The sequence below is a fragment of the Rattus norvegicus genome, chromosome 10 (genome assembly GCF_036323735.1).
Source record: "Rattus norvegicus strain BN/NHsdMcwi chromosome 10, GRCr8, whole genome shotgun sequence".
Taxonomy (NCBI): Eukaryota; Metazoa; Chordata; class Mammalia; order Rodentia; family Muridae; genus Rattus; species Rattus norvegicus.
In genome coordinates, this window is record NC_086028.1 from 84,179,314 (window position 1) to 84,202,500 (window position 23,187).

Genomic DNA, 23,187 nt, shown 5'->3' on the forward strand with positions numbered 1-23,187 from the left:
AACTTGTTATGATTTGTTCCCCAGATATAACCTGAAAGCTGACTGGATGAACTGATTCATGGACTCATAAAGTGATGGCGCTGCCGTAGGGAGGGGCCTAGTTGGAGAGAGGCATGTTTTTGAAAGGCCATATCTTGTCCCCAGCCTCTCCTCTGCTTTCCTTGCTACCAGGGCAGGAACAACTACTCTCCTGTGCGTCTTCCTAACACGCCATTCTGCTTCATTACTACCTAGAAATGACAAAGCAGGCCAGTCGTGGCCCAAACAAACCCTTCCTTCCTTAAGTGGTTTAACTCCAGTATTTTGTCACAACAGAAACTGACTACACATTTCTAAACCAGGTGCTCACATTCAGTCAGACTCCTGAGCTCTACCTCCTTCTGACTGTCTCCTTTGAATTTAAGGCCAGAATCGTCTGTACAGACCAACCCAAAGGACCACTCCTCTCCAGTTCTACTCTCCCCTCGTGATGAGGCCAGCATCGAACTAGAAATCCAGGCCTCACCTTTGACCTCTCTCCTGCACTCATGCAGTTAATCAACAAACCTTCTCAACTGGACCCCCTAAACAAGTGGTTCTCAATCTCCCTGATGCTGCGACCCTTTAATATAGTTCCTCACGCTGTGGTGGTCCCCAACCATAAAATTATTTTCACTGCTACTTACTAATTTTGCTACTGCAGGATGTCTGATATGTGACTCCTAAGAAAGGGTCATTCAACCTCCCGAAGGGGTCACAACCTTTTTGAGAACCATTTTCTTAAGTTGTTCTTAAACTCATCCCTTCCTAAGTTCATGCTGGTATCCTCTCCAACCTGAGTGACTCAACTGGCCTGAGTAGGGGACCAGAAAACTCCATCGTCACATCTGTCTCCTCAATAACATAGCGTCTCTGCTTTCAGGCTGTAAGAACACAGCAGTGGCATCCAAGAAGGAAGGACCTGCGGATGTGAAATAGTTACTATCTAGTCCTTTACAAGAACAAACAGACCAAAAACAAAACAAAACAACAACAGCAAGAAAAAACAATCTGAGGAATAGTCTCCCGGCTTTCTGTCTCATTAACATAAAATTTGAATTTAAAATTTGTCTGTAAACTGACATGCTTTTTTTTTTTCTTTTTGTTCTTTTTTTCGGAGCTGGGGACCGAACCCAGGGCCTTGCGCTTCCTAGGTAAGCGCTCTACCACTGAGCTAAATCCCCAGCCCCCAGACAAGACATTTTTAAAGATTGTGTTTTTATTTGTATGGATGTGTGTTGTGTGAGCCATGAGTGTGCCGTGTGTGGTATGGAGGCTGGAAGACGACACTGGGTCCTTCTGAGCTTGAGTTATAGAAGCTGCGAGCCAACAGATGTGTGTGGGCGCTGACTCCTTGGGAAGAGTCGTAGGCTCTCTAATAACTCATGGGCTACTCTCTAGTCTCAATCACACGTTTTTGGAAAAGAGTTAAAATATTAGGGCTGGGGTGTATGTGTGACTCAGTTGGTACAGTGACCTAAAAACGCATAAAGACCTCGGTTCGATCCCAGTTCATAAAGCTGAGCAGAGTGGCTCAGGCTTGAACCTTCACACCTAGGTAGTGGACCGCAAGGTAAGTGCCAGGCCTGGGCTACACTCAAGCCTGTCTTAAAAAAGAAGATAAGAGGGATTGGGGATTTAGCTCAGTGGTAGAGCGCTTGCCTAACAAGCGCAAGGCCCTGGGTTCGGTCCCCAGCTCCAAAAAAAGAAAAGAGAAAAAAAAAAGATAAGAAAAATAAATAAATAACAGAAAGAAAATCAACTAAAAGACGTTTTACCCAAGTATTATGTATAGTATATATTATATATAATATATATTATATAAAGACCAGATATGGTAGTGCGTGTCTGTAATTCCAACACTCCGCAGGTGGACACAGGAGGAGGAGGCATTTAAGACCAACCTAGGCAGGGTGGCTGTGGTGGCCTGCACCTCTAATTCCAGCATTCGGGAGGCAAAGGCAGGTGGATCTCTGAACTCAAGGCCAGCCTGGTCTACAAAATGAATCCCAGGACAGCCATCGCTACCTGGAGAAACTGTGTCTCTAAAAAGCAAAGAAAGAAAAGAAGGGAAGAGGGAGGAGGGAGGGGGTAGGAGGAGGGAGGGAAGGAGGAGGGAGGGAGGAGGGAGGGGGACGACAGAACAAACCACAGTAATTGAAACATCACTTTCCTAACATACACGAGGTTCTGGGTTTGATGCCCAGCATAACAATACTAACAACAACAAAAGAGCAAAATACTTGTGTAAAAAAGGACAAATATATATCTATAAGAGAAGACAGGACAAAGGACGGCCAATCAATAAAGTCTGTAACTCCAGCCTCATGGGATCTGAAACCCTCTTCTGGTCTCAATGGATATCTACACGTTAGTGGAACACACAGTTGAGTGCTCACACATACACAACTGCAAATAAAACCACCAAGCTGGCAGTGGTGGCACACACCTTTAATCCCAGCACTTGGGAGGCGGAGGCAGGTGGGTCTCTAAGTTCCAGGCCAGCCCAGTGTACAGAGTGAGTTCCAAGACAGGCAGGGCTACACAGAGAAACCTTGATGCTATGTGCAAAGTTGTGTGGCACTACCGCCTGGCAGAATTCTGAAGTATCTATCCTAGAGGTGTTTCCCAGGTATGGAGGGAAATCTGCAAAAGAAGGGTCTTTGGTGATTACTACATAAAACAAATAACAACAACTTAAACTGCAGGAAGCAGGAAAACGGTACAACCGGGGGAACTGCAGTGGTCTCAGTGCAAACAGGGAGAGCAGACGGGCTGCCAGGGGTAGAGAACAGTGGATTCCCAGCTGAGGAAGCATGGTCACAGGCAGCCTCCCTAACACCAACACATACCACAGGGCTACACTTCCACAGAATACAAATATTGGTAGTATTTGCTGACACAAGTCATCAGGTAGCTGTGGGGAAGGAGGCTGAACAAAAAGTACAAGGAAGGTTTCCAGAAGAATGCAAATGTCTTGCCGTCTGCTATTTTGGACACTGGTGAATACAGAGAACTGCTAAAAATCACTGAATATCTGGGTGAGTATCTGGGTACTTTAGGGCTGGAGGTGAGGCTCAATGGAAGATTGCTTATGCATAAGCCTAGCTTCTATCCTCAGAGCCCACCCTACGACAGACACAATTACAAAGTCTGTACATTCTATCCTAATTTTACACATTTACATATATACACATATTAAAAAGTACTTCCTCATGTGCATGGTGTGTACACATATGCTTGTTACTACGTGTGCTGCTGGTGCATCTATGCATGTATGGATGTATACATGCATGTGGAGGCTGAATGTTGATACAGGGTCTTTCAACTGAACCCAAACCTCCCCAGTGAGGCTCAACTAGCGAGCCTATTACTAGCTCCCTGTGGACATCTCATCTCTGCCCTCCAAGCACTGAAATTATAGCTGGCTGCCATGCTCAGCCAGCATTTACTTAGGTTCTGGGATCTGAGCTCCAAGTCCTAATACTTCTCTAACCTCCCCCTCCCCACACACACACACAAACACACAGTTCCCAAGAACTCTCCCTGACAATAAAAGTCTCACCAACACTGTTTTTCTTCCTGAAACTCCTAACATGACTTCTGGTGACTGTGATAAAGTCCACATTGTTCACATTACCACAGGGGCCCTAGTATCTGATCTCTATCTTCAAACTGTCTTCCTACACCAGATGTCACAGTGACTTACACCTGTGATCGCAGCATTTGGGAAGCAGAGGCAGAACGATCAGTAAGATCAGGATGAACTAAAGATCAAGACTCTGTCTCAAAAATACCAAACATTGAGCTGGGCAGTAGTGGCACAGGCCTTTAATCCCAGTGGAGGTGGGCGGATTTCTGAGTTCAAGGCCAGCCTGGTCTACAGCCTTCCAGGGCACTTGGTGCTGTTACAGAAAAGCTCTGTCTCGAGAAAGGAAAAAAAACCAACAAAAACAAAAACCACACCAGTATCCTTGAAATGCTATGCAGCAGATCTCAAGGTATGATTCAAGGAATACTTAAGGTCTCCAATACCTTTTTTTTTTTTTTTTGGTTCTTTTTTTCGGAGCTGGGGACCGAACCCAGGGCCTTGTGCTTCCTAGGCAAGCGCTCTACCACTGAGCTAAATCCCCAACCCCACTCCAATACCTTTTTGAGGGGCTGGAACCCCCAGGTATGTTTAAAACAAGGCTGAGAAGTTGATTCAGCAGGTAAAGTACCTGCTGTTGATTCCAGGACCCACATGATCAACTCGCATAAACTATCCTCCGACTTCCATGTATATGTGATGCTCAACACACACAGACACACACACACACACACTTTACTTCCCAACTCACACTTTCTCCTAGTTGTGCAATGGAGTATCCCAGAGATTCGATGATATGTAGTGATACAGTGTAGTTAAATGTAGCAACAGCTAGATCATCTCCATAGCTCAGTCATACAGTTCCCAAATGACCAGTTCATGATGTTGCAATGCTCAATGCTCATGCACGATGCTCTACAACCCCAGCACAAACCTGTAATCTAGCACTTGCAGGGCTGAATGAAGCAAGAGGTTCAGGAGTCTGAGGCCAACCTGAACTACACAAAGACACTCAGTCTCAAAACAAAATTATACTTCAGTAAAAGATCGGTTCAAAGTGCAAAAGGGTCACTGAGGGTGTCTGCAGGTGGTAGAGCAGTCACCTGCTCGTGTAAGTTCCTGGGTTTCATTCCCCAGCACAAAGAAGAAAAGTGCAAGAGAGACCAATGGATTTGCATGTAACAGTATAAAGTCATCAGTGACACAGCTCATGTTACCAGTCACAGTTTAGTATAATAGTAAAGAATAAACCCAGGGGTGGTGGCCCACACCTTTAATCCCAGCACTTGGAAGCAGAGACAGATGGATCTGTCAGTTTGAGGCCAGCCTGATCTACCTTGTGAGTCTCAGGACATCCGGAGCTACACAGACACAGGTTTGAGACAATGTTTCTCTATTGTATTGTAACATCATAAAAAAAACATTGTAGCATCATAAAACAAACAAACAAAAAGCCCAGTATGTCTATGCTAGGCAAACACACTGCTAACCGAGCTCTGCCCCTATCTCTGGATAAGCATACCTTAAATCTCTGTTCCCATCCCTATGCTATCAAGTGAGTGTGTGACAAACATAAACAGAAGTGCCATGCAATGTTCAGCTCTGCTGCGGCCATGCCAAATTCTCTTCAGTTCTTTTGTGGTGCTGGGGAACAAACCCAAGGCCTTGTCCATGCTAAGCAATGAACTAAATCCCCAGCCCTTACTTTCAGGAGTGGGTATCTTGTGATGTCTCCCACCCAGTCTGTGTATAATTTCCTCTGTGCCTTTCATTCTCATTAATCTGTGTGGCTAACTCCTATTCAACACAGAGACTTTGGTTTACAATTCCTCTAGAAAGCCTTCCGTGTTGGCTCAGACAGGACTAGGCATCCCTTCCCCGTCTTCTCGTCATTTTTATACTCTGCCCTAACCATGCCATAAACCCATCCGTTCAATGATCAGTGAAGGTCTGCATCACCTTCAACATCCCTTGTGTACTAGGATCAAGTCCCCAGGACTTACCACTGCTCGACAAACATTAACATCTGTAAACACATTTGTAGGGACTACAGCTCAAAGGTAGAACGCTCACCTAGCAGGTGCAGGTCCTAGCTTTGATTATTAGCACCCACCCACTCCCAAATCAATTGTGGGAGGGGGCAGCAGAAAAGCAGGAATTCAATCCCAGCCTAGGCTACATAAGACAGTGCCTCAAAAATAGAAACAAGGAGCTGGCAAAGAGGCTCAGCAGGCAAAGATGCTTCACATGCAAGCCTACTGACATGAGTTCAAATCCCCAGAAAGGTGAGAACAGGTCAACTCCACAGAAGTATCTTACCTCCACATGCATTCTGTGGTATACGTGCCCTTCCCACTATAATTACATGTAATTTTTTTAAAGATTTATTTATTTTTGTGTATTTGAATACATTGTGGTTGTCTCCAGACACACCAGAACAGGGCATTGGATCCCATTACAGAGGGTTGTGAGCCATCATGTGGCTGCTGGGAATTGAACTCAGGACCCTTGAAAGAGCAGCCAGTGTTCTTAACCGCTGAGCCATCTCTCCAGCCCATATGTAATTTTTAAGTTTTACTTGTAAATGTATATGGAGAGTAAATGGACGTAATATTCATTCATTATAACAAACGAAGTGTTATTTTTGTAAGAAGATAAACTTAACCTAAACTGACAACTGTTTCTCCTCCAAAAGCCAGGAGGAGGCATGAATGTTTTACCTGGGAACTAATGGCGTACTTCAGGTAAGACAGGATAAGAGGATTAGGGGAAGGTCCAATCATGGCCTGCTCCAGGAGTGCTTCTGCAAGGGAAATTAAAAGTAAGGCTAAGTGGTTACAGCTTTCCTGGGGTTGCCCCTCCCATCCTTCCTTCCCCATTTGACTTGAGACCTGCTAGGTTGAGAATGTCCCAGGTGGCTCCTTTGGGAAAGAATTTTTTCATGTTGATTGCCCATTGGTAGTCACTCCATCGCTCTTTCCAGGCTTGCAAAATGGCCTGCTTCAGGTTCACCACCTTCATGATGTCACTCCAAGGAGGCGAGAGGAGGGACAAGGTGGGAGTTTAAAAATGGACCAGAAGAGAACCGGAGTTCTGAGGAAAAGAACAGGGGAGAGGTAAATAGAATGGATATTCGGGAAGACTTAAGCAGAACAGAAAAACTAGACAGAGTGGAGGAGTCGAGTTACCGGCTCTGTCACCCTCTTAATTTCTGAACCATCTTTTCTTGAATTGGGACAGAAAGTGTCTCCAAAGCTTAAGAGAGCAGGAAAGGGTTAAGCCCGCTCCGGTTACCTAATTATGCGCTTCGCTCTAGCTGCGTTCCTCACCACTGCCACCCCCAACCTAGATCTCTTCCCATTTCCTCTACCTTCCTCAGCCCTGAAGCTGTAATTCCTCCTTTTCTTTCATCCACCATCTCCCCAAATTTAAGCCTACCAAACGAGTTCTACATCGTAGGCAGCGCCATCTTGACACCTATTAAGGAAATCATTTACTATTGGCCAGTGGCAACACACACCAACCAATGGAAACGTAGCAAGAGGCACGTCCTGCCACAATACCTTCTGGGAATTGTAGTTCTCTGTCTAAGACTTGTCTAAGCCGCCGAACAAGCAGAAGGATTAATCTAATTGGTTATGGTGGTTTTTATCTGAGATTATCCGAAGAGCTGAAGTACGTTGGTACCTGGAGACTCAGCGGTCTGGGGAGAAACCAACTCTGTCTTCTAGTGACGTCGCCATCTACTCCTTACCTTCAATCATGCTGAAACTGTGGTTATTCCCCAGAAGTGAGGCACAACAGTGGATTCTAACCTCGCTTCTCTTTTGAGTTCTAACCTGGCTTCTGTTTGGGTTTTGGCTTTTGTTCTCCAAAGCCCCCTGTAGCCACGAGAGTTCTCATTTTCACATTTCTATTCCAAAAGGACACTGAGGTGTGGGTACCGTCATACATACCACCATTTTATCCCCAAATCTGACAATTCTTCCAGAATTCACTGATCCTGAATAATGTTTGGATATAAAGGGAAATAAAGAGAAAACTGAAGTCAGGCATGGTCCCACACACCCTTAGTCCCGGCACTCAGGAGGCAGAGGCAGTTGGATCTCTGAGATTAAGGCCAACCTGGTTTACAGAGTGATTTCCAAGTCAGCAAGGGGGACTACACAGAGAAACCCTATCTCAAAAGAAAAAAGAAAAAGAAAAAAGAAAAAAGAAAAAAGAAAAAAGAAAAAAGAAGGGGTTGGGGATTTAGCTCAGTGGTAGAGCGCTTGCCTAGCAAGCACAAGGCCCTGGGTTCGGTCGCCAGCTCCGAAAAAAAAAAAAACAAAAAACCCAACCTGTTTAAAAAGGCCTAGGGAAACAAAAAGTAATGTGCTGTTGTGGGTGAGACCATCCTGTAAAACCCATTTGGAGGCAGGGTTTTATCACCCCTCTTTTTCTTGGCTCCCAATCTCATATCCCGAGAAGATACGCAGCCTGTTTCTTCAAATTCTGTTTATATTCCCCAACAACTCTTTTGTCCCACCCTCCTTTTTGTTCAGCTCTGAACAGGATCTCCCACTGAGCTACATTCCCCTCCCTACTACCTTTTGAATGAAAATCAGGATAAATATTGAGAAAGCAGTCCACAAGGGCTCTAAAAATGGCCGTGCAGACATTTAGGGAGACTAACAGGATCCTGGGTATCTGGAACATGCTATAAACAGGGAGAGTATGGTTGGAGTGAAGCCAAATTCACCCTTCTAAGATGGATACTGCCCGTGGTCTTCCTCCCTCTCTCTCTAAACACACTCGCACACACACGCGCGCGCGCACACACACACACACACACACACGCACGCACGCACGCACGCGCGCACGCACGCACACACACCTTTTTACTCTGCTCTTTTGTGCCTTCCCGGGGGATACTACTGGAGAATTGGATTTATACAAAGTAGCTGCCAAGAATGTAGAGCCAAATCTTCCAAAGCAGGAAGGAAGAAGGACGCAGACTCCAGATTCATAACCTTCAGGCTTCCCCCTCCAAACAGACCTGCACTTCATACCACCACATTTGCCAGTGCTGAGCCCCCTACTCCTTTGCTGTTACACAGCCCAACACCCTACCACCACCACCACCACCACCATAAATTGTTTCTGGATACCACTGCTCTTTTCCTACCCCTCATAGCTCAAACTGCCCCTCTTGGAAACAGACTGTCAATTCTGAGTGCTCCTTACTGAATTAGTGAGTGTTGGTCCAGCCCATATGGAAGGGGGTGGAGATATTTGGGCCTGAGGATGGTTAGACTCTGAGCTCAAATCCTTCCCTCTGGCACAAATCCTGGCAGATTTCTGAGAGGGAGAGTGCCCCGCCTCCACACTTCATAATGATGAGAGGCAGCTCTTGGTATTGAGCCATCTGCCTTCCCTGGTCCCCTACTCCTCACCAGCAGTGCATTCTTCAGGCTTGGCAGGGTTTTCTCAAGGACTCAACTGTACGTACAAGGACTCCCTTAGCCTCTGGGCAAGGACCATCACTGACTTCCCTACTTTGACTTTCCTGCTTCTCTGGCCTGCAAATATCAGAACTAAGACTTTCTCTATCCCACGTCCTCCCTCCTGGGAACCCTTTTAAGCTCTGTGACTTACCTACCACATAAGACTCGATGATAATGTTCCCAAGAATGAGAGAAAAGATGCTATGTTCCCTTTGGGATATGTGGAACATGTCTCCAGTCCACCACCAGTCTTTACTTACTCCAATGTCTCTAGCTGTCCCTCGAGTGGTGGGCTTCCTAGTTCTGAGCCCCAGTATCTTTACCATTTATTAATTTATGTTACTATTTTTGTGTGGTGTATGTGTATGATCATGTGTGCGTGCATGAGTGTGCACGTGTGTGTACATATGTGCATGTGCACACATGGAAGCCAGAGATTGACTTGTGTCATCCTTAATTGTTCTCTGCCCATTTTTGATCCAGAGTCTGCCTATGAACTTGGAGCTCACCCTACTTATTTGACTACATAGCTGGCCAGTGGGCTCCAGGGGTCCACCTGATTCCACTACTACCCCTTCCCCAGCACTGGGATTATAGGTGTGAGCTGATGCATATGGGTACTGAGGATCCAAAGTCAGAGTCTTGCAAGCACTTTACTGACTGAGCCATCTTCCTAGCCCTTAAAAAAAATTTTTTTTGAAACATTGCATAGCTCAGGCTAACCTGAAACTAGCAGGTTACCTTTAAACTCTTGTTTCAGCTACCTGGGTGCTAGAAGTATAAGCTTGCTTCTTAGTGTATGGTCTGGCTGAAGAAGAGGAGTAGCTGGAGAAGAGGAGTAGCTGGAGAAGAGGAGTAGCTGGAGAAGAGGAGTAGCTGGAGAAGAGGAGTAGCTGGAGAAGAGGAGTAGCTGGAGAGCAGTGAGTACAAAGAGGACAGCAGGCTGAGTGACATGGAAACATCTGGAACCATTGAATAAATAAAGCATCCTGGCCTTGGAGTAAGGGACTGCAAGAAACAGGTTTTGGGGAGCTGGACAGAGAAGCTGGTGGTTAAGAGGACTCATTGCGGGGTTGGGGATTTAGCTCAGTGGTAGAGCGCTTGCCTAGGAAGCACAAGGCCCTGGGTTCGGTCCCCAGCTCCGAAAAAAAAAAAAAAAAGAACCAAAAAAAAAAAAAAGAACCAAAAAAAAAAAAAAAAAAAAAAAAAAAAAGGACTCATTGCTCTTGTAGAGGACCGAGATTCAATTGCCAGCAATACAGTGACTGATAACTCCACTTCCAAGGGGTAAGATCCCTGTTCTGACTTCAAAATGCAACAGACACACATGAGGCAAACCTCACATTATTTTTTTTTTAAAATCTTTAAAAAAGAACAAGGTTTTATACTCAAGGTGGAGTGGATGTTCCTGACAAAAGGAGGGTAAAGAAAAGTACCAAGAGTTCAGACCCAAAACAATAAAATCACTTAGAAACATACAAGGCCCAGATTCCTTTTTCTCCAGGGGGAAACTGAGTCTTTCCCTCTCCTCTGTGGAACACTTTCCTCTAGAGGCTTACTGGACTTCTCTTCTGTGGGTTCCAGGTGTGAGGAAAGAACTCACACATGTAACTGCAAAGTAGTTCACAAATTGGGATCCCTGCTTTCAAAGACTGGAGAGACAAGATGGCTCAGGGGTTAAGGGTACTGACTGTTCTTCCGAGGGACCTGGGTTCAATTCCCAGGACCCATATGGCAGCTCACAACTGTTTGTAACTCCAGTTTCAGGGGACCCAACATCCTCTTCTGGCTCTGAGAGCCCTGCGTGCAATAGATGCATAGAAACACATGCAGCGAAACACCCATACTAGTGAAATAATTAAAAGAGTATTTAAGCTAATTGTGGTGGAGCATGCTGCCTTTAATCCCAGAATTCAGGAGACAGAGGGAGGTGAATTTCTGAGTTGGAGACCAGCCTGGTGTACATAGGGAGGTCCAAGACAGCCAGAACTGCACAGAGAAACCCTGTCTCGAAAAACAAACAAACAAACAAACAAACAAACAAACAAACAAATCAAAACCCAGCTGGGTTGGGGTGGCCCATGCCTCTAATCCCAGCACTCAGGAGGCAATGAATTTCTGAGTTGGAAGCCAGCCTGGTCTACAAAGCACGTTCTAGGACAGCCAGGGCTGCACAGAGAAAACTTATCGAGAAGAAAAACAAAATCAAACGACAACAATAACACAAACAAGCAAACGAAACCTCATCCTGATTTCTATTTATTTGGGGGAAAAGATATTTGGGCAAAGAAACCTATAGGTCATTATACCTCCTATAGGTGATTATACCTCCTATAGGTGATTATATCTCCTATAGATGATTGATTATACCTCCTATAGGTGATTATACCTCCTATAGGTGATTATACCTTGGGCAGCCCTTAGGTTCCAACAGGGTCTCTATCTTCCTGCTAACTCAGAAGTGGAAGGCAAAATTTTCCTGGAGTTCTTTGTTTTTTGGAAAAGAATGTATTCGTGTTTATTATGTATACGCGTGTCTTGCTGGAATGTTCGTCTCTGTACTATATGTGTGCAGAGCTCATGGAGACCAGAAGAGGGAGACAGAGCCTGCACAACTGGAGTCAGAGGCCGTTATACACATGGGTGCTGAGCCCTGAACCCAGGTCCTCTGAAAGAGCACCTAGAGCTCTAACCTACAAAGTCACATCTCCAGCTGCTGGGCTTTGCTGTTTCTGAGACAGAAACTTGCCATGTGTCCCAGGCTGGATTGGAATTTACTAAGACACTTGACCTGGACTGGCCTCCAACTCCTGTCCTCTGGTCTTTGCTTTCTGAATTGGAATCAGGGGTCTACCGTTCTACATACCCAGAAAGAAGGACAGAGTTCCAACCGACTCTTGAAACTTCCTTATGCCTAAAGGATGCCTCCCCTCCATACTCCTGACAACTGGAGAAAAGGAAGGGAGATGCTACAGGCCTGGAGCCCTGGCCTTGGGGAGGACAGGCCAGCCTGCTGTCCTCTTTGCACTGCTCTTCCCTCACCACCTAAGAGTGCTCTCACTCTACTCTATGCTTGTGTGCACAGAGGACAGGTGTGGACGTGTCATTCCTTGGGTTCTGCTTATTGATTTGTTTATTTCTTTACTTCACCTGGGGTCTCTCACCATATAGCTTAGGCTAGCAAACCCCAGGGATCTACCCATCTCTCTCTTCCCAGCACTGGGATTACAAGCGCTTGCCACCACGCCCAGCTTTGTTATTGTTTATTTCGTTTTGTTTTGTTTTGTCTCCTACGTAGACCAGGCTAGCCTCAAACCCTGAGATACCTGCTTGCCTCTGCTCCTGAGCGCAGGGTTTAAGGTGTGCACCATGATACCCAGTTGAGGCGCACAGGTTTGACTGTGGGTTTCCAGGGATGGAACTGAGCGCCTTGTGCTTACAGAGCTAGCGGTTTGCCGCCTTAGCTCCTCTCCTCAGCCCTCCCCGTGCCTTCTGTTCTTGACCTCCATGCAGACTGTGCCATTCTCTCCTCTAAGTGGAGGGGGAGGGCTGCAGGGCAGCAAGCCTCACACTGACAGTAAATACTGGCCTCTGCCCCATTCTCTTCTCTCCTGTTGGCAGAGGAAGGATAAAGGGATAGTGGGAAGATGAAACCAGAAGGTGGAAACAGTTGGAGAATCCAATCCCTGGCACACATGAAATATTTTTTTAAAAGTCAAATGAGGGACTGGAGAGATGGCTCAGTTGCTAAGAGTGCTGGCTGCTTATTGCTAAAATTCCTTCCCATGAGGAGATGTAAGCAATGTCTATCCCTTCTCCTAAGGTCTCAATGACAAACCGAGGCACAGTCCTACCAAGGTTCACTCCAGGGGACCAATGAGTGTCCAGGGCTTCTTTACAAAGCACAGGGGTTTACTTACGGGGCATTGTACTCTGCTCCTTCTCTAACAAGCTACATATGAAAGCCTTCACCCAGTGGGGTTGAGGACTTCCCCCTTAGCCAAATAGATGGACACACACACACACACACACACACACACACACACACACACACACACACACCAGTCCCGTGTATGTACTCCAGCCCCTCCTGGAGACTACTTGCAATCAAGGTAGGGCTGCTCACCGCAGATTGTAGAGAACAGTTGGAAACTCAGGTAAGGGTCTTGTGACCCTCCTCACATCTCCATCAGGAGGTATAAACAGTCGACAAGCCCACCGAGGATGATCCTTTGGCAATGGGGGATACCTGAACTCCCCAAGATGGTAGATCCTTGGCTCAAAGGACAGTCTTCTACAGTACGGCTCAGCCCTGGGATATGAGTTTGATTTCCAGCTCCTACATGGTGGTAACAACCATTATCCAACTTCTCCCCCAGGGGATTTGACATTTTCTTCTGGCCTTTGCCGGCACCAGGCACAAATGCGATGTGCAGACACGAATGCTGGCGGAAACATCCATGTAACTAAAATAACTTTTAAAAAATGAAGTCGACACTCAGGAGGCAGAGGCAAGGGGATCACTGAATTCAAGGCCAGCCCGAGCTATACAGTGAATTCCAGTTCAGCCGGGAGGAACCACTTAAGAATAGACCCTGTCTCAAAAATAAAATAGAAAGGAAAGTCAAATGAATGAATAAAGGTAGGAGAAGTCTTGAAAGGCAACCCGGAGAGAGCATTGGTTTATTCGTATTGACTGATTGATTGGTTGATTTTCAAGACAGGGGTTCTCTGTCTAGTCCTGGCTGTCCTGGAACTCACTCTGTAGACCAGACTGACCTCGAACTCAGAGATCCACCTGCCTCTGACAGCCAAGGGCTAGGACTAAAGGCATGCGCCACGATTGCCCGGCTTAGCTTATTATTCATATCTTTCTTTAGTGCCAATACCAAGGCATACTAGGCCTGGTCCCTCCCCTGGCTTCCTCTTCAGTGATCCATCTGAGGGAGCAAAGACAAGATAAGGGGAAATCAATGGTCTCTGTGCTCTTATCAGGGTCAACCCTAATTTCGTAGATTCTCGTGCCTTCCAGACACTTAACCCCCAGTCTCTCCATATTGCCCCTTTTCTCGTTTACTTTTTCTTCATTTCTATCTTTGAACCCTCTGCCTACAGAGCCATTCTTTCATTATTTATTTTAAGACAGGATCTTTCTATGTAGCCCTGGTTGATCTGGAAATTTGCTATGAAGACCTGGTTGGCCTTGAACTCTGAGATCTGTCTGCCTCTGCCTCTTGTGTGCCAGAATGAAATGTATGGCTCCTTCTTTTTTTTTTTTTTTTTTTTTACTTTTATTTATTTACTCTCCATTAGTTTAAATCCGGGATGGGTACAGCATCACACGGATTCTGTGTCCAATGGCCTTTTCAGGAAGGTTGCTTCGGAATTTGGCACGAACCATGCCACTGTTTCCGTGGGCCCGAGTTACTTTTCCCCAGATCACTCTGGTTTTGTTTGGTTTGCCTCCAGGAGTCACTGTATTGTTTTTTGCTTTGTACACATAAGCACACCTCTTGCCTAAGTAGAACTCAGTTTCATCTGTGGCATAAACGCCTTCCATTTTAAGAAGAGCCGTGGGGTTGGGGATTTAGCTCAGTGGTAGAGCGCTTGCCTAGAAAGCGCAAGGCCCTGGGTTCGGTCCCCAGCTCCGAAAAAAAGAACAAAAAAAAAAAGAGCCGTGTGCTCTCTTTGGTTCCAGAGGCCTCGCTTGTAGCCAGCAAAAATGGCCTTGCATCACAGCCTTCCAGACATACTTGTTTTTATTTATTTATTTTTTTTAGAAATCCTGTTCCCAGCAGGCCGCCAAAGGCGCCAAGATGGCAGAAAGTGTATGGCTCCCTCTTTTTCCCTTTTAAATTACATTTTTTTTGTGTGTGTATCCAAGTTTATACACATACGTAGAGAAATTAGAGGACAACTTGCAGGAATGCGTTCTCTCCTTCTACCATGTGAGTCTCAGGGATCGAACTCAGGTCCTTAGGATTAGCAGCAAGCCCCCTTTAACCGCTGATCCATCTCACTGACCCATTTCTATTACCTGCTTTATTTGTTTAAGTTTATTTATGTGTTATGAGCATTTTTACCTGCATGTATGCATGTGTACTGCATATGTGTCTGGGGCCCATGGAGGTTCAGAAGATGGTGTTAGATCCCCCTGGAGTTATGGATAGTTCTAAACCACCATGTGGGTTCTGGGAACCAAACACAGGTCCTCAGCAATGAATGCTTTTAACCACAAGCCATGTCTCCAGTCACTTCAATGCTTTCTCTTAATCTTAATTTCTCTTCTCAAATATTTGGTTGTGAGCCTAGCCTTTAACGGCTGAGCCATCTCTCCAGCCCCACTTCAATGCTTCTCAGTTGAGAGCGCATTAAGGGGGAGAAAGAAATCCTGGCTCCTGGTACTTGAGTTCCTCTCACCTTTCTCCTCATCTCATTACCAACAAGATGGGTCTTTTGTCTGCAGACCTAAGATCTCATGGAGGTCTCATCTGGTCCTGATGTCACTCAGCAAGCTCCATAGTAAAGTATGTGCTTCCCCTTTGCAGACTCTGAGTTTGACCCCCCCCCCCCCAACAACAATGAAATATAGAAGGCAATTACTGAGGCCTGGGCTAGCTAGCTGCAGGGCTGGCTGGCAGACAGGCCTGCTCCCTCGTTCGTTCGTCAGATTGCTAAGAATCGAGAAGCTTCCCAGCAGAGGTGAAGGATGCTGAGTGGGTTTTGGCTGCCAAGCTTTTGGAGGAAGCTCTGCAGAAAAGATATCTCCTGGTTCACAGGGGGTGGAACCCTCAAGAAATCTTGGGGTGCTTCCTAGCAACAGCCTTGGAGGAAGGGAGGGAGAGGAGAGAGGGAGGGGCTTGGGCATGTCTGCTCCCACTGGAGCCCAAAGAACAGGCTGTCCCTGCTGCCTCCTTGGCAACCAAAATCCAAGCTGGAGGGGAGGGGCTGGCAAAGAGAGCCCCTCAGAGGGTCTGCAGCTATTTCACTCATGCCGGCCTTTAGGCTTTTCTGGAAGGTGAAGGAGCACCTTGAATCAGAGATAAGGGGATAAGAGGGGACGTACTGATGGGTGGCAGAGTGGCAGAGTGGTGGGGGATGGGATGTGGGGGAGATACATGGCAAGGAGAGAACAGGAGCTGGGGATGAACTGAAGTTGAGAAGAGCTAGAAGCTTCAGGAAACAGGTGGGCAGGAGGAGCAGGTGGTAAGAGGGATAATGCAGCACCAGGTCAGGTGCCCCTAGCATCTGGTGAGAAGCCAGCTCTGGAGGCAACTCGTCCTTCACATTGCCCTTGTCCAGGTCTGTTATCTGCCCATATTGGAAACTCAGAGAAAGGTGGCGATAGGGAACCTTTGTCTTTTAAAAGTTCAGTGTGACCCCCGACTGTATTCCTGGCTGGGGCTGGTTGAAGGTGGGCTTTGTAAGTGCTTAGTCGGCAAGATCTCTCCTAGAATTTAAGGAAGCAGCAACCTTCGTCGTTAGAGCCTTACATCAAGACAGATGTGGTGGGAGAATGACTGAACGAACTAGCCTGGTGTCGCATGACTTTAATGCCAGGACTCGGCACTCAGGAGGCAGAGGCAGGAGGATCACCGAGTTCCAGCCTGACAGTTAGGGCTCCGTAGTAAGTTAGTAGCAAGACCCTGTCTTTAAAACAGACAAACAAGCAAACCAGCAGGCATATCCAGTAAAACGAGGCAAACAACCAACCCTGCAGACCATGAAGAGAGACCACCTTAGTGCCCTGGGTTTTCTCAATCCTTGTCCTAGTCCAGATTACTGCTGAACCACAACTTCTGGGTCCTGCCTATCCAGGCAAACTATAATTGTATTTCTCACAACTTGAGATTATCCCTTAGCTCCTCTGGTACCCCAATCCCAGGAGACTACTTCCCCGTGAGCATGGACCCTGAGCCTGTACACCGCCTTGCTCCCCAGAGTTTCAACCAAATTTGATTATTGTCCAGGTGGCTTCGATTGGCAGACAGCCATCCTGCGTTGCCTCAGCGCACCAGAGAACACAGTGCTCTAAACTACAGCTGTTGCATGCCCACTGGGGGCCGGGACTGAGCAGGTTTATTTACTGTTTGCTGACTCTGCACACTACAGCCTCAATTCCCCACTGCAGCTGCCACTGTACAGTGCAGGCTTCTTTCAACCATTGTGTGTGTCCCTCCGTCCCCCCTTCCCATCACCAGTAACCGTAGGCTTCCCCTTCATTTCTTCCTCACCCAGCGTCCCTCCTTTTGTATCAGGAGCCCCACGAGAGAGGCATTCTCCCTTCTCCTCATCCCTTGCAAACCCTTAAAACCTCTTGTACGAGAAGTGACTCCGTTGGCTCAGGGTGTAGGTGGCTGAGACTAGGATGAGCAAGGACAGCCCGACTTGGATAGACTGTTGGTCAGCATCCCACTCAGCAAACGATTCTATCCAGTATGAACGGTTAGAAGAGCAGCTCCCCTGACACACTCTCTGGCTCCTCCCCAAGAGCAGGCTGTGGAGGCAGGGCTCCGCCCTGGGAGCCGTGGGAAGGCTATGGCCCCCGCTGGTAAAACTGGGCTAATGACAGCGGGGGAACCGGCGGGGCCAGAGGGGGGTGCTAGGGTAATTAGACCTCTGCCTGGCGGTAGTAGATCCCGAGATGAAAGGGGCTCTGGCGTCACTGGCAGGATTTTATGTCCATGAATGCAGGTGTGTGTGTGTGTGTGTGTGTGTGTGTGTGTGTGTGTGTGTGTGTGTCTCGCACGTGCGTGCGCGTGCGCGCGCAAGGGTCCGGAACTGGCATGGAGACCTCTCCTTTGAGAAAACGAGTCCACCTTTCTGCAGTCACTCCGCTCCTTAGGTTGGCTCTTGAACCATTTGGTTTTTGATGGTACAAACGGGAGAGGAAATATCACCTCAGTGAAGCTGGGAGATAAGGGGCTGTCTTGTCCTAGCCAGTCTTGTCCGCCCCCATTCCCCAAGCTTGGCATAGGAGTATATTGTTGGGGAAAGGATGGTGGGCAGTGAATAGAAGAGCTTCTATGGAGAACAGAGACGTTTGCAAGAGGAGGCAGTGGATCCAGCATTAATGTTAAAAGACGAGAGAGGAGGCACAATATGGAACCACCCTCCAAAAGGGCTGGAAAATAGGATGGTTGAAGTTAGGAGGATTTCAGAAGTAATCTGTGCAACTCTTGGATTTTGAGCTCTTACCCTGAAAGCTGTAATTCGTTCAAGGTCACACAGGGGAGTTGCTCCGAAAGAAGGGACCCGAACTCTGAAACAAACTACCCTTAGCATTTGGTATCTGGACTTCCTCCCGGATTTATAAGGTGTAGAGATCTCCTCCATCCTTCTCCCCTTACCCCAGGGAACAAACCAGAAACCCCCCCAATTCTCCCCGCGAGTGAAAGCTATTATATCTGAAAATGACATCTTTCTCAAAACGTTTCACCGAGCGTCGCTCCTGGACAGAGCCGCAGGGGGGATGAGGTGGGTGAGTCTGAGCCTGGTAGGGGCCAAGGAGGTAGATGTGCTGCGGGGCGGTAGGCCAGGGTCCCGGGAGCGGCGGGGGGCGAGGGGCGGGGACCGGCGGCTTCTAGGCGGCCTGCAGGGAGCAGCCGCGAGCCGGCCGAACGCGCGGAGCTGGAGCCCCAGCCGGAGCGGGGCGGGGGAGGGAGGAGCCAGAGCGGCCGCCGCCTCTGCCGGAGGAGCCGCGGGGCCGCCACACTCGCCCCCCGCCCCCCCGCGCTCACTCGCACTCACACCCCGGCGCTGGAGGCGGGCGGCCCGGGCCCCACCGGCCCCCCATGGACGCCCCCGGCACGGGGCGCTGAGACCCCCGCGTCCTTGCTCAGCTCGGTCCAGCGCGCCAAGCCGAGGTAAGGAGGAGGGAGCGAGGGGGCATTAATATGCAAATGCATCGCGATTGATTATGCAAAGCCGCGGGTCTCTGGCCAGCTCGGAGGCGGGCTGGGGGCGCCCAGGGGGTTCCCGCCGCCGACCTCAGCCTTTCCCGGCGCCCGGGTGACCCTGTCACAGCCCGAGAGCTAGTCACTTACGCCCTGGGGAAGGAAGGTGCTGTTAAGTGGTCGGTGGGCCCTGGGGTTCGCCCGCGGAGATGGCGTCTGGGCCTCCCCTTCGAGGGCCCGCCCCGGCCTCTGTCCGGCCGGTCTGCTGCGCATTCCCGGGATGGGCCCCGCTGCCTGCCGAAGCTCCCCCGCCCGCCGCGCCGCGCCGCGGTTTGTTTACGGTGTGCCAGAAGCCTGTCGTGTACCCCCCACCCCCACCAAGCCCCCAGCCAAAGAGACCGAATAGCCTTTGCAAAGCTGCCTCTAGCTACGGAGGGCAATGTGGGTGCGGCAGGGTGGGGGGGCTTGCATGGGCTGGGGGAGAGAGAAGCCCCCCTCCCCTCCCCACCTCTCCAGTTGAGCATGGCTTTCTGGTTGCAACACTCCTAATTGCAAAAACGCGGCGGGTGGGGTGGAGTCGGGGGGGGTGGAGTGTGAGCGTGTAGTAGTGGGGGTGTACTTGATGGTCCCTGGATGATTAGAATTGCTGGCCTGTGGTTGGGGAAGAGAGGAAGAAATGGACCCGTGGTGTGTGTGTGTGTGTGTGTGTGTGTGTGTGTGTGTGTGTGTGTGTGTGTGTACACGCGGGCACGCGCGCCTGTGCATGTTTCCCCTGTTTCCCTCCCTTTGCAACGTGTCTCTGATGCCCCTTTTCTGTCTTGGGCCCTCCCTTGTCCAGTGTGAAAAGAAGGCCTGGGAAGATGTCAGAGGCAATGGAGAGAGCCACCCATTTTAGGGACTGGAGGGGGAGCACACAGAAGGAAAGCCAGGGAGATGGGAGCCTGCCCCAGAATGCTGGCTCTGGACCCAAGAGGGGGAGGGGATGAAGGGGGCCATTGTCCAAGATGAAGGGGGAGGCAAAGGTGACATGCAGACACAGATATGCCTACACAGACAGCCACATGCACACTCGGGGACACCCAGGCAGATTCAAGGACAGGAGCTGCTGGACACACCCACATGGGGACAAGGGAAGAGGCAGGCCGCCACTGCATAGTGGAGCTCCTGGGGTGGGACACACCCACGGGAGACCAAGAGCAGAGCGGAGAGACAGCCTATGCACATACCCACGCACAGGTTCACAGGGAGCTGCTGTCACACACCGGGGTAAGGAGGAGTCGCTGTCACCCACACCGAGAAAGTCACTATCGAATGCATGCATGCATGCACACATGGCAATTTGCACACAGCCCCACGACCATAAAAGACTTTATCATTCAGAAGCACACACATGTGCACATGTGCCCAGTCGTGCAGCAGCCATCATTGCTTGCCATGACAGTCACTGTCACTCAGGCAAACAAACAAACAAACAAACCTGAGGCTACACATCAATACATTTGTACACAATTTAGCAACAAGTATTTTCCTGGATTCATCTGTGGAGCTGAGGTTCTGTAGACAATAAAATCCCTGCTACGGAGGAAATCACCTTCATCTGTGTTAAAAGACTTTTCTGCAAAAATGGTGCAAAGCATGCATTCCTGATAAAATAGTTTCATTTCTGTCACTGGCCATACCAGTTACTAGATGGCAGGCTCCTTAAGACATGGGAGAATCTCTAGAAGAGCCTGGATCCCACCCAGAGCCTAGCACAGTATGTGCTCTGTAAACACTTGTTAATTGATTGACTGTGGGAACTCTAGGCACAGGTGCACTTTTTTACACCTAGTCTCACAGGTGCAGGGGCCATGCACAGGGCTCCGACTGAAGTCACAGGTCCCACCTGGCAGTGTCCAGATAACCCTGCAGGTTGACACATTGTAGCTGGGGGCGGGAAGGCGCTTAAATGCACATAATCACAGACTTTTCTCTTTGGCTTCTTTCTATCTTTTAGGCTCTGGCACTGTGTAGCAATGGGCTCCCCCCCTCCGCCCCCTCTTTAGAGGGACAGGGGAAACAAGAGCAAAGTGGGTGCAAGGGGGTTCCAGAGGGCCGAGTCATAGGCCTGCAGCAGTGTCCAGTGACTTCTAGCAGCTGGGTTTGTCCTGGTTGCTGGGGGAGGGGTGTCTGGGGAAGAGTTGGGAGTGGCTCTCTGGCCCTCTCATCCCTAGCCTGTAAGCCAGTGTGGACCTAGCTGCCTCTGCTTGGGGTCATTTGGCTGGGCCTTTCCTGGGGACCCTTAGTTGTCCCCAGCTGAGTGCTAGCCTCCCACTGCGAATCCGCCCCTTTTCTCACCTCTGGCCCTCCTGTCCAAACTTGGAAGCTTTCCTTAGGAGGCCGTAAGCTGGCGAGTGGCTGAGTGAGTGAGGTGTATTTTTGACTTGGAATTTCTCTCTAACTCCGTCTCTCTCTCTCTGTTGCTGTCTTGGGGTGTCTGACTCCTGCTGTTCCTCCGCCAGTTTGTAACGTTCTGTCTTGCCCTGTGCTCCTCTCTGTTTCTGCCACGGCCTCTTTTCTCCAAGCTGGCAACAACATTCTTCATACTTTTCCAGTTGTTAATACTCAGATTCAGGCCCTCTGGCCCGCCCAGCCTTCCTCTGGGGTCAGTAGGAGGTTGGGGGGGGGGCGTGCTCAGCTGGCTGTTCAGGACATCCTGCGCTTCCTCAACGCCACAGCTGTGGCTGGCCAGCAAATTTTGGGGGCTGGGAATGGGGAGGGAAGGGGAATAGGCTACTGCATGTGTTGACCCCTCAAGCTGGCAGGCCCATCCAGCCAACCTTGGTCAATTCAGTGAGAGGACCTTAGGTTCAAGCCACAGCTCTTTAAGGAGCCAGCGAGGAGGCTCCTCCCCTGACTGGACCCAGGCGGGGTCTGAATTAGAACTCGGGGCCTTTCTTCACATCCCTAGCTTCTGAGACCCACCTCAGAGATGTCCCGACAGCTGTGTCTTCTTTGCACAGCTTCATGCTTGGTTCTGAGGGTACAGCTGTTTAGACTGTGCCAAATTGGGTGAGGGGAAGACCGTAGCCCACACAGGAGAACAGAAAGGGTGGCTCTTTCAGGGAGGGAAGTTGAACAGAGGCTACTGGTACAGGCGCCCCAATGCCTGTGGGGGAGAATGCATGGTGGGGGGGACTAACATGCCTGACTACGCACCCTGCAGCCTTGGCCTGCTTGGATAAGAATGCGTTAGTGATGGTTGTTGTAGAGTACTCCTAGACTTCAACAGAAAGACAAATGGAGGTTTGTCACAGGGGCTACGGGGCCAGACGAAAGGACAAGGTATCCTTCTAGCAGGACCCACTGCGGGGTTTATGTTGTCATGGTTAAAAGCGGGATTTTGTTGTTCACTTTGGAGCTCAACTGCCTGGATTTGAACCCTAAATGCCTCCCGATAAGTGTGTAACCTTGAGAAGACTTTGATTTCCTTCTTGCCTTATCCGTAAACTAGAGATGATAATATCTACCTGGTTTAGCTTTCCACCTGTATAAATGCTAAACTACACTAAGTGCTTGGGGAGCTAAGTCAGGAGTTTCAAGGCCAGTCTCACCTGCATAGAAGAGTCGAAGGCTAGCCTGAGTGGCATGAGGCCCTGCCTCAGACAGACAGACACATATATACTGCTTTAAGTAGATATGCCCTGTTTAAGTGCCCCGTTCCTAACCAGGTGTAGTGAATGGCACAAGCTGTAATCCTGGCACTGGCTGGAAAGGCTAGGGAAGAAAGACTAGGAGTTCTAAGCCAGCCTGGGATACAAAGTGAGACTTCCTAACCCCCGCAAAGCAACTAGTTCGTGCCTGGAGACCCTGGGATTTCTGATAGAAGTCGGGTAGAGAGATAGGTCTCCTGACCATGACAGGGATGGGAACAGAAGTGAGGGGAACAGCAGGGGTCCAGCCACCTCACCCTCTGGACCACAGATTGGTCTCTTTTATTCTTTTTTTCTAACAAGACCCACTGCAGGCTTCTCTGCCCCGCTTCCTCTGACCCCTCACCTTTTAACTTAAAAGGAGCCCTTGGCATCTCAGCCCGGGACACACCTCCTCGGCTAAGGGCACATGCGTGAATGCTGGGTGTCACCACATCTCTCTTGGGGCGAACCTCAGTGTTGGCAGTGAGAGACACAAAGAGAAAGAGAGTGCAAACATGAACAAA

General features: G+C 48.9%; 2 protein-coding genes across 11 annotated transcripts in view; one reads left to right on the forward strand and one right to left on the reverse strand.

Moving 5' to 3' along the window:
• The window catches only part of Med24 (mediator complex subunit 24), a 37,742-nt gene extending 18,448 nt beyond the window's left edge, over positions 1 to 19,294 (reverse strand). For 4 of the 10 annotated variants that reach the window (XM_039086760.1, XM_039086759.1, XM_006247415.4 and 1 more), the window contains exons 1-3: positions 7,046 to 7,134; positions 6,499 to 6,700; positions 6,328 to 6,410 (exon numbers count right to left, since the gene is read on the reverse strand). In XM_039086760.1, the coding sequence (XP_038942688.1) occupies positions 6,328 to 6,410; positions 6,499 to 6,628 (213 nt within the window). In that variant the 5' untranslated portion in view covers positions 6,629 to 6,700; positions 7,046 to 7,134. Of the gene's footprint in view, positions 1 to 6,327; positions 6,411 to 6,498; positions 6,701 to 6,977; positions 7,135 to 19,139 lie in introns of those variants that run through there. The other 6 variants (XM_063269789.1, XM_063269787.1, XM_006247416.4 and 3 more) reach the window with 4 other exon arrangements.
• Positions 18,828 to 23,187, forward strand: part of Thra (thyroid hormone receptor alpha) — a 27,519-nt gene continuing 23,159 nt past the window's right edge. Inside the window, exon 1 of the mRNA NM_001017960.2 lies at positions 18,828 to 18,959. The gene's annotated coding sequence lies outside the window, so the exon portion shown is untranslated. The remainder of the gene's footprint in view (positions 18,960 to 23,187) is intronic.